Source organism: Psammomys obesus, unplaced genomic scaffold, assembly GCF_907164565.1.
Source record: "Psammomys obesus unplaced genomic scaffold, mPsaObe1.curated_primary_1811, whole genome shotgun sequence".
NCBI lineage: Eukaryota > Metazoa > Chordata > Mammalia > Rodentia > Muridae > Psammomys > Psammomys obesus.
The window spans coordinates 6,066,443-6,079,071 of NW_026585689.1; the positions used below are offsets into that span (position 1 = coordinate 6,066,443).

Below are 12,629 nucleotides of genomic sequence, written 5' to 3' on the forward strand. Positions count from 1 at the left end.
GTTCCTTTCCTGGTCCCACTTTTGTTCCAGGCCAGCCTAGGCCCGTTTCCCTACGAGTTGTTCTCCAAGTGGGACGCGGACGAGCGGGCCTTCCTCTGGGGCCATTGTGTACCGTGGAGGACGTGGACCTGGGGGTAGCGCGGGAGGAGAGGATCGTCCCGCCCATTGGCTCCGCCCGCTGTCTGGCAGAGAGCGGGCCCTCGGGATTGGCCCGGCGGCCCGAGGCTCCGCCTTAGCTCCGCCCCGCGCCTTGGTCTCCGGGGATGGCTCAGGGGTGGGGTGGCCAGTGAGTGGTCTCCTCCACCGGCGGGCGCTGCGGCGGCCTCCCGAGAGTGGCGCGGGACAGCCGGGCGGGCGTGGAGCTGTCTGCACGGTAATTGCCGCGTCCCCGAGTCTCGGTGTCCCGAGATCCCGGTGGCTCCTTCCCCGGAGCGCGCTCTTCGGGCGATTCCACTGAGTCCCCGCCCGAGCCACCCCAGCCAAGGCAGCGTGTGTGTGCTGTGCGTGCGTGTGGGGGACCCACGATCACGCGTGGCTTGGGACGGCCCGCGGTGACCCGAGTAGAGGAGAGAGCGGGTCGCCCCGAGGTCGATCGCCGCTTGCTGGCCCGGAGCCCTGCAGCTGGGAGCGGGCCATCAGGGAGAGGGGACAGCCCTGGCTTCCAGCTGCTGTCGCCACTGCGGGCCTGAGCCAAGTGGGGATTTAAAGAGCAGTCCCTGGCTGGCCCGGGGCCCGGGAGGGAGCGGACTCAAGCTGATCGCAGCTGGTAGGAGGTGCGTGCGACCGGCGCGGGATCCGCCAGGCTGTGGGACTCCGGAGCCAGGACGGGGTCTTAGGGCTACTTTATCCTCGCTGCGTTCCCGGTCCCTTTCCCAGAGTCCTGAGTGGCTGGGCTGGCGGGAGGCCAGAGCCAGGAAGGGGCACAGGCGTCTTGAAACAAAGCTTTGGATCTCTCGATCCCGGGTAGGCACACTCGGGGCCACCCTAGAAGTGAACTCCGCTGTGCGTGCCCGCCCTCACTGGGTTCTCACCGCTCTTTAAGAAGGGGTTGCTTGTTCGTTTGTTTATTTGGCTCTAGGGAAAAACTACTCACCGCATTGCTTTAAAGAAGTATTTGTGTGTCCGCGGCTGCTGGCTTTGGCCGGGGGGAAATCCAATCCTCCGCCTTTGTTGACAACAGACGTGTCCCTTATGTTATGCGTGTGCGGAGCACTTTGCGTTTATGTAATAACTTGGCGAAATCTAACGGCTTGAAGGGGGGGGGGGTTATGAGTGAGGTCCCCAATATAAATTTTAGGGGTTGCAGCTCTCATATTTTGAATCAGGATTACAGCAGAAGGGGGAGAACCTTGTGTTCTCAGCTGTTAAAAGTTGCTTTGTTGGTGGTGGTGAGCTGTGGCTGCGTGGAACACAGGAGGAGGAGGATGCAACTTTAACTTCTCCTATTGTAAGAGCAAACTCGGGTCCTAGCTCTTAACTTGGAGAAGGCAGTTACACAAGGTTGACTAAGAAGTTGAATCAGGGACCCTCAGTTGTATCTCAGAGATGGCGTAGATTACCATTAGTGCCTGTTCACTTCAGTTTCCTGTTGGGGGAAATACTTTCCTACCCAGCTAACTTTTTTTTTTTTTTTTCTTTTCTTTAAAATTTGCCTTGCAGAAAGGACTTAGATTCCAGATGGCAAATTCCATGAATGGCAGAAATCCTGGTGGTCGAGGAGGAAACCCCCGCAAAGGTCGAATTTTGGGGATTATTGACGCTATCCAGGATGCAGTTGGACCCCCAAAGCAAGCTGCAGCTGACCGCAGGACTGTGGAGAAGACTTGGAAGCTCATGGACAAAGTGGTGAGTTCAGTGTGTGTGCATGGCCCTGTTCACCCTGAGCGCAGGCTCTCCAGGTTTAGTCTCTACATATGGTTAATAATCATTACTATGACATTCATCTTTTGATTTGTGTTGGGCCATTTTTCTTCAGCGCTGAGTTTGCAAAAGTTGCATTCAGAGAAAAGATTTTTTTTTTCTTTTAACCCTTTGTCTTGCTTCTGAAGATCCAGAGTCTCTGGGTATTACCCAGGACATCTAGAGTTTTTACCGTCGTCTACTCTTGGTGGGTGTGTGGGTATGGTAGGGTTTAGAAGTTTGTTTAGTCTTAGGTGGGGTTCCGTTGTTGCTAGATAACAGAAGGCTGAAAGCAAGCAAGTGGACAAAAGTCTCTGCTGGAGCACACTTAGGACAACGGCATGTGTGATGTTGGAACATCCACTGTGGACCATTCGGTGAGGAAGCAGTATTTCAGAGTTTCCATTTTTATCAGTGTCCACTCATCTTTTCAAGATCTTTGTGTGCGTGGGTTTTTGTTTGTTTGTTATTATTATTATTATTTTTTTGCTTCATTTACTATTTACAGTATCATTATGGTTTCTTTTCCTCTACTATTCCATTTTGAAGCAGGGAACCTTTTTGCTTATACCTTGTTTATTGTGAAAGGAAACCGTATGTTGGAGGTTGTGTGGGACTAAGAGTGTCAGAAAGTTCTGTGGTTTTTCTTCATGCTTTTAGATGAACTCTAGTTTCACAAGAAGAAACCAAACTGGATGTCAGTTCTCAGAAGAGTCCAGTTAAAAGGGCAGTGCGAGCCCCTCAGGGGGCCCTTACTGTACAGCTCGCTGTTTGAGGAGGCTTGTGAGACAAATATGGTGGCTTGCTTCTCTTCCCAAATTTTATCATTTTGAAGCAGTTAGACTATGCTGCATTTTAGAAGGATGAGCCAAAGCTTGTTTGAAATCATATGGTGGCATTTACCTTGGCTTTGGTTTGCTACTAAAGACAAAATTGGCTACAACAAAACCACTGAGTAGTAGTAACAATCCTGGGAGGTGACACTGTTTGCTTTATTTTCATGTATCCTTATGGAGGCTGGAGCTAACTGAGCTGTGGGCTTGGCATTGGGTGGCCACTGTTGTCAGATGCAGCACCAGAATACATTTTTTACCAGGTGAGTGGCCTTGGTTTTTGGCCTTCAGTGTGACCCATTTAAGCTTCTGCCAATTTTTTCAAATTGTTATATTAAAGTGCTCCAGACAGAATGATGTCATGATGTCAGAACATTGTAACTTGCTGCTTGGGGTCAGGTTTTGGTTTTAGAATGAAGAATGAAGAATATGCAGTTGGAAAAACTGCATCTTTCTGGCAAGCACAGTATGAGCCATTTTTGCTTTTCTACAGAGTACGTGTTTGAAGGTCACCCTTATTGCCTGAGTCATTAGTTGGTAGTAGGAGAAGAACTTCAAGGTTTGTTCCAGTTTATCTGTTGCATAAGTGAATAACAAATGGGTCCGATTTCACAAGAGATGGTCTGTCCGCATCATTGCTTGAGATGGCTGGCATTTGTGTATTTGTGATTGAGGGCTAGAACATAAAATATATTAAAAAAAAGATTTATATAAGGAAGTGGTGAGCAAAAGTTATGTCAAGTCATTAAGGAAATAGTAAAAGAAGTGGTATGCATAATTTTGCTGTATAACTGCCTGTTAGCCTACACATTAACTGCTTCTAATTATTTCACCATGAGTTATAGTAAATGGATGGTTATTTGACATTTAAACACCTGCCATTGTCTATCATCTCTTTTGTGGGTTTAAACTTAGCTTCTGTAGTTGAGTCTGACACCTAAGAACTCTCTTACCCCAAGTCTGTACTTAGTGGGATGTGGATGCCAATGTTGGCAAAGTTGCAGCAATACGGCTTTCCCTATTCATCTCCATTATTTGTCATAGATGACAACGTAAATGCATCTGTGGCTTTGTGGAGAAAACTCACATTTGTCATGAGAGTTTGCTACATGTCCTTCTACTCTTAACACACACTAAGAGAAGGACACTGAACATTAATTATATTAATTGGCAACATGTTCTTGAAGGTTGTACGCAGAAGTCTTTCCAGCATGCGTTTGTCTCGACAGTGATGAAGGAAGTGGCTCATACTATCATCAGCATTGCTGATGATTCTTGAGGAACTTTATTGCTGGTACAGACATATTACCATTTGATGAATGTTCTGGCTTTTGAGAAGTAGCTACAATGGTGTAAATTTACATTGTGAATACAGAACTGAGGTTTTGAGGTCTAAGAGGTTGTTAAGCAAAAGTCAGGTTTAAGTGTGAAGTTGTACAGTTTTCTTTATGAAGCCCCTTGTCTTGAGGAGGTCTTCATAGTGTTGCCTTCAAGTAGCTACTAACTTGTTTTAGAGGGGACAATGATGCTTTGGGCAGTAAGTGAATAGCTTTTTCATTTCTTGCTCTCTAGAGCTTAAGATGATCAACTGAGATTTCAGACTTCAGTTGCAACAAATTGTTCTGTTTTCCCAGAGCAAGCATTCTTTCCAAGGTCACCAAGTATAAGAGAAAGCAATTGCTCCTGTGTTCTTTGCAAGATATGTAATGTTTTGTAATCAGTAACACAGAGTTCACATAGTGCATGAACTGAGAAAGTGACTAGTGGCAGAACCAAAGGCATCCCATTTAGATAGTTTTCTGGTCTTAGCTCTTCCTATCAGTTTAAGAGCCTCAAACCATCAGGTCATTGGATGTCTCATTGATAACACTGGCAGAACTATTCTTGAGTACACATTTAGGTTTAAATACACACAAAATCAAATGAGGAGTTTGTTCCAAAATTGTTAAAGCATGGTTTCCTAAACACTTAATAAACACTGAGAGACCATTGTGTGTTACAAAGTGATTATTACTGGGGGAGACTAAGTGAGACATAGCCCTATCTTTGGCCTGTAAACCAAGAGGACAGTATCTGAGGTGGACATTAATTGGTAATTGCCATGGGGTATAAAAAAGGCTGGGGTATGGACTTGAACAAACCACAGTGGAGGCATAGGAGAGGATCTTCCCTTGTTCTAGACACTGGATTTCTGTCTGGATTCTGCTGCCCCAGCCTTTTAGGAACAGCATTATTGTACTCGGGTTGGAAATGCTGGAGCGAGGTTAAGGAAATGGTTGCTAATCGGTGTGGTTGGAATCATAATTTATTAATGTGAGGTTCCTGAGTGTGGTTTGCAGAGAGTCTGAGCCAGGTGATGGAAAACAGAAAAAACATTTTCCTTCTAATAGATGCTAAATGCACTGAGTGTACATGGATGGCTGGGAGTTTAGAAAATAATTAATTGATGATAAAGAGCAAAGCAAGCTGAGGACCTGCCTATGCTTTTTCTCTTGCTGCCCCGGCCATTTATTTGAAGTTACATTGGTATATAAGTGTTAAAAGCACTTAGAAAGTGATGATACCACCTAGCATTTCCCTGCCTTTTACCCACACTACACCACTTAGATTTGAAAGAATTTATTCTCTCTGTGTACAATTTCACCAGAATGAAATTTAAAGTTTGTCAATCAATGATGCATAAGTTATACATATAAATATTTTAAAAATAATATTACTTCTTAATAGTTGAACTTCTTAAAAGTTTGTCATGCATCTGAGAAAGATTCTACAAGATTTAAAATAGAGTTCCCCTTCCCTGACCAGTACTGGCTGTTAAAGCCACACTGAGCAGCTGTGCTACTCAGGCCTCAGTTACTTCCCTAGGGTATTTCTAACTTAAATATTTTTTTTTCTGTATTCTTTGGAGACAAGGTCACTGTAAATTGTCCAGATAGTTTTTGAACTCACTCTTGTAGCCAAGCTAGGCCTTGAACTTGTGGTCCTTCTGCCTCAGCCTCCAGAGTAGCTGAGATTATAGACCTGTATCATCAGCCAAGAAAGTTTGGATGTTACTTCTTTTACTCTGTCTTTGATAAAGGGAATAACATTGATTTGAATTATCTGTGTGTGTGTGTTTTGTTTTTGTTTTTGTTTTTCTCTTGAAGTCATTCATTAGTAGAATTCTAAGCCCTATTAAATCTTGATTGGGTATAACAACACATTAGTCGTTTGGGCGATTTTGCTTATCACTGAGTTAGATTTTGAATTTGTGCTGACATAATAGGTATGCTTCTAAAGATTGCTACTAGTAACACCTAGGAAAATTTACTGAAGTGAAAGTTTTAAAGAGAATCTGTCAAGAGTTAATTGGCCTAATGCTATAATGGAAAGGAGACATATAATGGAAATTTTAGTTGGTTAATCATTTTTTATCTCTTAAAATATTTTAACATTTAGATTTCACCTTCTTTCAAAAGTTGATTATATGCTGTCAATTTCCTTACCTTCCTCTCCCCACCCCCCAATTGTCACTCTGTACAGACATCATTTCTAAATACTATCACATAGTATATTAAATAAGTGCTATGACATGGTGTAAATTGTGTACTAGTATGGAGGTGACTTGCTTGCTGGAGGTGAGAAATTGTGTTCTAGTTTGAACTCGTGGACTGTAAAGCTTATTTGTGTGAAGGAGTGGAGAGAGATTGTTGAGTAAGAGAGTGTAAAGTAAAAGAGGATGACAAAACTTTTGATATTAAAAAAATGGATTCTAGTTATTTGGTTGGCATATAAAATAAAATTTCTGCTCATGGAGAGAGAGAAAAAAAGGCTCGTCTTTTATATTCCAGCTGACTCTGAAGTTGGATTAATGCAAAAGATGATTAGGAGGAGGAATTAAAGCAATTTAAGAACGTATAAAGACCTCCTCTAGAGACCTGACAGTTGTCTTAGCATGTTGCAAAAGTGGAAGGCTTTTGGAAGAAAAGCTACAGGTCTGGGAGAGTCTTGAGGGTTGAAGAATGAAAGAGAAAGTGAAGTGAAAGTGACTTGAGGTTTTCAACCTGGTTGACTCTGAAGGCAGTGGAGCCCCTAATGAGATGGGGCACCGGAAGGGGAAGGCCGAGCTTTAGTGTTGGTATGTTTGTTTGCTTTGTGTTCAGTATCATCTACAAGACAGAAACTGATTTTGAAGTTGGAAAGTTGGTTTTATAGTTCAGAGGGAATTGGAAACCAGGGGTATATATTTGGTAGAGGTGTTCCTAGGCATAGCACCTCAAGCTATAGCACCATAAAGGAATTCTGATGCAGAGCAATAGAGTCAGAGACAAAGGCAGAAAATCAGTTCTTGGGAGTATGATGGGCATTTTATTTAGAGGTAGTAAAGGGAAGAGAGTCTTAGCATAGACTACGAATGGAAAGGTGGAAAAAGAACAGTTGTGTACTGATTCCTGGACACAGAGTGTCAAGAGGATTCCTTCAGGTTCTTACAAAGCCAAATTTAAACAGGGTAAAACTTAGGAAGTCATTGGATTTCCTAATCAGAAGCTATTGTTGACTTTGGCACATTAATTTTACTTGTGATGGGGCCAGATTAGGATGTGTATGGAGATTATTTAGTGGTTCACTGTAATAATAGACAAAAAGAAAGCTGTGATAGCTTTAGGGTTTATTGAGGGTTGAACTAATTTTATAGTGTGTGAGTGTGTGTGTGTCCATCTATGCATGAGCAAGACAGAAACAGAATTAAGATGGAAAGAACCTAAAGACATTCAGATGCCATTTATTCCAGTGGCATTCATATAACTGGAGTAAGAAACCTCTGATAATGTTTAGAGAACCAGGGCAAGCAAGGCTTTCATTTTAAAGACAGTATTAAGTCTATGAAATACAGATATGCAATTGGTATGTTCTTCCTTTGGGAAGCCCACCTATCCTGCTCCTAGCTTTACTCAATGGTCTGCAGTTATTTGTGTAGAACTGATTTCTCCTATCCACTTTGGATGTACATGGGTGTCCTTCCTTGTTCAGCTCATGCTTTGTCGGTCATGTTGCTGAGACTTTACAGGCCTAGCTTTTCATGTTATTAGGAGACACAATCACTCAGCAAAGTTGCCTACTCCTCTGACTCTTACAGTCTTTCTTCCCTCTCTTCAGCAATGTTCCCTAAGTCATAGGTGTAGGAAAGTTTTAGGCATGTAGACATTGGGAATTGTCCAGTGACAAATGCTCAGCCCTGAAAACATACATACATACAGTACTGTATGGACTCAGCAGATTGTATTTATGAAAATATATGTGTATATATATGCACATTCATGTATATGATATGCAGATATATGTATGCATACAATAACAACTAAGAAAAAGAACTTATGAATTGGAAGTAGCATGGGGAGGCTATAAGGGAGAATTTGGAGGGAGGAAAGGGAAAGGAAAAGTGTTGTAATTAACATAGTACCTAAGAGAGGGAGATACATGGTTTTTGGGGTTTAGCTCAGTGGTAGTAAACGTGAGCTCAGCCTGAGAGCTTACATGACTTGGTTCAGTATCTTTGAATGTTCCATGAAATGAAGTATGTTTTGGAATGAAAGTTCTTTACAGTATAGACACAGTTCCGTACCACTGATACTTTCATTTGGTTCTGTAAAATTTATTTTATAGGGTTAGGAGCTGGTTTTAACTTTATTTGCAAGTTATGTTAGCTGATCTAAAACTTCTTTATTACTTTTAGCTGGAAATTTTCTTTAAAACAATGCCAAAAAACTAAATATAATACTCCAAGAGTAATTAATAGCTTGAAATTTTCATAGCAGTATTAAATTCTGTTATTATGTTTGTGCTTTTGCTCTGATATAATTGAAAATGTATAATTATATGATTACATTTGCCTATGTTTATTGAAATACCAATATGTATATGAAAAACAATAATTTTATGTATTTGAATAAACAGACTATATGAACACAGAGTCTCCATCAACATCTTTTACTATAATTAAATACAAGCGTCGGTTTTGTAGTGCTATAGATTTTCTGATTCTTAAGTCAGTCATCTGGGTACCGAGGATCAATTCTTAACAGGCTGTGTTTCCATGTTTTAATGCTGTCATGTCACAGTGAGAAAGTTGCTTTTGGTGATTTTCAAGGTTTTTAAAGATTTCCCTTTAGAACTCCAAAACTCCTTGGTTCAGTGATGAAATTTTCAACCTTTTTCGAAACCCTAATTTTTTTTTTTTTCTGATTAAAAAGAAAAGTGATCATGTTGACCGATTCTTTTAATTATCACTTTGAACCTTAAAATACCCTTCATTGCACAATATAACATGGCTTTATTTTCTGCTTGGCCACCGGCTCTCCTTGTAGGATGCAGCTCAGATATTTCTACAAGAACACTAACCTTGTGGCAAGCTTCATTTTTTCCCCTTAATACACTGTTTTTAGAAAGGCTATTTTTCTTCCCCTGCCTCTGCAGGTTTCTTTTTTTTTTTTTTTTTCACAAAGCAAGCACTCAATAAATATTTATTGAATGGAATTGAATTTGACCTGCTTAAAAGTCATAGTCCTGGGGTAGGATTATTCATTTTGGCCAGGAGTGGCCATAAATCACAGAGTTTAGTAGTAATCCCACTGATGAAGTGCACACTCAAAGGCATGCTGCAGCTCAGCTTCATCAGTTCTGCTTTGTCCTGTGCTAACTCTGAAACGAGAGTAGCTTGCAGGGTCCTGGTAGCCCAGCTCAGCCCAGCCCCTTTCAGGTCTTCTGAATTGTATGCCAACAGCCGCCCTGTACCCTTACTCCTTCTTTAGCACACCTGCATGAACCCCTTTCTTTATGCAGGTGTCTCTTAAGCCTTTACATAATGATTTAGCTGGAATATTCCTTTCTAAATATGTAGGCATGCTTTTCTTGATGCTCTTGTGAACGTGACTTAGCTGCTGGTTTTCTCCTCTTGGAGCCTGGAAGGGCCCTCACCACAGTTCTAAATTTTGTGATTCTTTCTTATACCCCTAACCATTCCTAGTAGACACTCCATGAGGACAGGTCTGTGAATTACTCCTTTGTCTTCCTTCTGCCTGAACAATGCCTGGTGTGTATATTACTTTTCTTGAATTAACAGATGGGCCATGAAGTTCATGTAAATCTGCAAAGGGAATAAAATAAAAATGGAAATGAGTTTAGAAAGGAATCATTAATTATATGCCTAATTCTAATTAAATTGTAGTATAGCCAGGAAGAAGAGGAGCCTGAGATTAAGAAGATGCAAGCCCTTGTGTTGGATTAATGGTTTTTTAACTGTCCCTTAATCATTGTAGTTCTTAGCATTTTAAATCCGGAAATGAATGGATTGGATGAGATCTTTTCTAAGATCCCTTCGAGCAAGAATCACATTGCTCCTAAGTTAATTATATAGAAAGAGGTCTTGTTTGCCAGACTCCTTAAGGCAGGAAGTATGTTCTGCTCATCCATAATTTCCTGGCACATAGCTCAGAACCTGGTGTAGGGGAGTTATCCGGAGAGCTTTGTCCTTTAATCAAGCAGTGTGTTTCCACATGAAATTATAACTAAAAAAAAGCAAGTGAGAAAAATGTCAAGTAGAGATGATGGTGAGTTAGATATCCACAATACTTAAAAGTATCTATGAAAGAGCCTGGAATGTCTAAAAAACTATGTGATGTTTTTCAGTAAGTTGTTAACAAATTAACCAATAGAACAAATGAATTTGAAGCTGCCCTCTGTACAAGTTAATAATTCATCAGTCTGTGACGTTTTACAAGGACATGTTGCTAAAACTGAGCTGTGTGCAGCATAAGAGATTGGTGGTATTTTTGAAACTCACCTGTGCTAAGGCTATCTCTTTGTTTCAAGGACTGAAAAACTGGAGCTGTAAAGATGGGTCAGTGGGTAAAGACACTTGCAGCCAAGCCTGTGACCTTAAGTTTTTTCCTCTTCTCACATGGTGGAAAAAGAGAACTAGTTCTATCAACTTGTCCTCTTACTTCCACACATGCTCACATGTACACACACACACACACACACACACACATACACACACACACACACACACACACACACACACACACACACCTTTCCCTTTGTGTAAGCTCTGTCAGCTTTTCACTAATAAAAACTTGGTATTATTTAATCAGGGAGATTCTATCTGGCCCTTGCGTAGAAATCTCTTGAGGATGAAAGCAGTATTCTTACATTTAAATAAAACTCTTATCTCTGGAGAGTTAATTGTATACTTATAGAAGTCAATTAAGAAAATTAAGCAAATTACACAGTCAAACCATTTATATGAAGTATGTGCGTATGTATGTCTGTGCGTGGTGGTTCTGTCATTAAAGGCTAGGCTCACAATTTAAAAGACAAAAGTGTTTGTGTGTGTGTGTGTGTGTGTGTGTGTATGTGTATGTGTTTGTGTGTGCTGATTCTTTTATTCAACTGAACCTGTTTATTACCTGTTCATTTATTGCTTGTATACTATGTGCTAAAATTCTCTGGCTAAGAACTGTGTACATAGTGGGAGAAATTAGGATAATGCAACAGGTCATGGTAAGAATTAGTGTTAAAGGTTGGTGCCTGACAGTTTAAGCCAGCATGCTTTTTTGTTGTTGTTCTTTTTTTTAACAACAACAACAAAATATATAATGGTATCTTCACCAAAGAAAATATGACAGTGTGAAGGTTGTTCATTTCATTGATTGTTGACAAGTTTAACTTGTGTTCATGCTTCCTGAAATTACTACAGTTCACTTATTTTCTGTTTGTGATAGCACTTTTGTGGGTGTCCAGAGGCAGGTGTTGAAAGCTGAAACCGTTATCGTTTGGAGGGTCCCTACTAAAGTACTATAGAAGTTTGATTAAGAAAGAGGATTTTCCTTAGTGTAAAAACAAACACACAAATAAACAGCAGCAACAGATATCTAGCAAATTAAAAATTTGACATGTTGAGATGAACATACCTGTGCTATTGTCTGACATGCTGCCTCTTGCTCTCTTCTGTTACCTACATACACTTCCCAGCCTAGTGTATCATGGAAGCCTAGCTTCCATGATGCCATTTGGATAGCATGTTGAAGTGCACCTTTCTGGCCCTACAGCAGGATAGTCAGTGTTACAGTACTTGTGTGTTCCTGAAGCCATATTTAAAAATTTGTTTTCATTGAAAATTGCATATCTTTAAGGTTTACAGCACAATATTTTGATATACCTATGTAGAGAAAGAGGTATCAAAGTCAAAAGAGTAAACGTGTCTGCCATGTTTTGTGGTAAGAGTGTCTGCAGTCAGACAGGAGGAGCCTATCGTAACTCTCTTCTGAGAGACTGAACCCAGCAGTGGATTAAAACAGATGCTGAGACTCAGTAGCCGAACAAGGAGTCTTGTGGAAGTATCGGGGGAAGGATAGAAGGATAGAGGGGACAAGAGCTCCACAAAAAGACCAACAGAGAAAACTAACCCACACGCATGGGGACTATCAGGGACTGAAGCACCAACTGATGAGCATGCATGTGCTAGACCTAGACCCCCTATAAATATGTAACCAATGGGCAGCTTGGTCTTCATATGAGCTCCCCAGGAAGTGGAGCAGAGGATATCCCTGATAGGGCCTCTGTTGCTTGGTTTTGGATCACTTCCCCCTGACAGGGCTGTCTTGCATGGACTCAGTGAATGAGGATGTACTCAGTCCTGATGCTACTTGATGTGCTGGGGAGGGTTGATACAGGGTGGTGGTGGTGAGGGGTCTCCCTTTTCTGAAAAGAAGGGGAGGTCGGGAAAGGGGAAAGATGGGATGAGCGCAGAACCGGGAGGAGAGGAGGGAGGGCCCTGCGTTCAGGATATAAAGTGAAGAAATAAAACTTAATAATAATAATAATAATAATAATATATATATATATATATATATATATATA

General features: G+C 41.3%; 1 protein-coding gene across 1 annotated transcript in view; it reads left to right on the forward strand.

Moving 5' to 3' along the window:
- The first annotated feature begins 322 nt into the window (after window positions 1–322).
- The window catches only part of Cblb (Cbl proto-oncogene B), a 201,183-nt gene continuing 188,876 nt past the window's right edge, over window positions 323–12,629 (forward strand). The window contains exons 1-2 of the mRNA XM_055593944.1: window positions 323–373; window positions 1,660–1,845. Coding sequence (XP_055449919.1) covers window positions 1,678–1,845 — 168 coding nt within the window. The 5' untranslated portion in view covers window positions 323–373; window positions 1,660–1,677. The remainder of the gene's footprint in view (window positions 374–1,659; window positions 1,846–12,629) is intronic.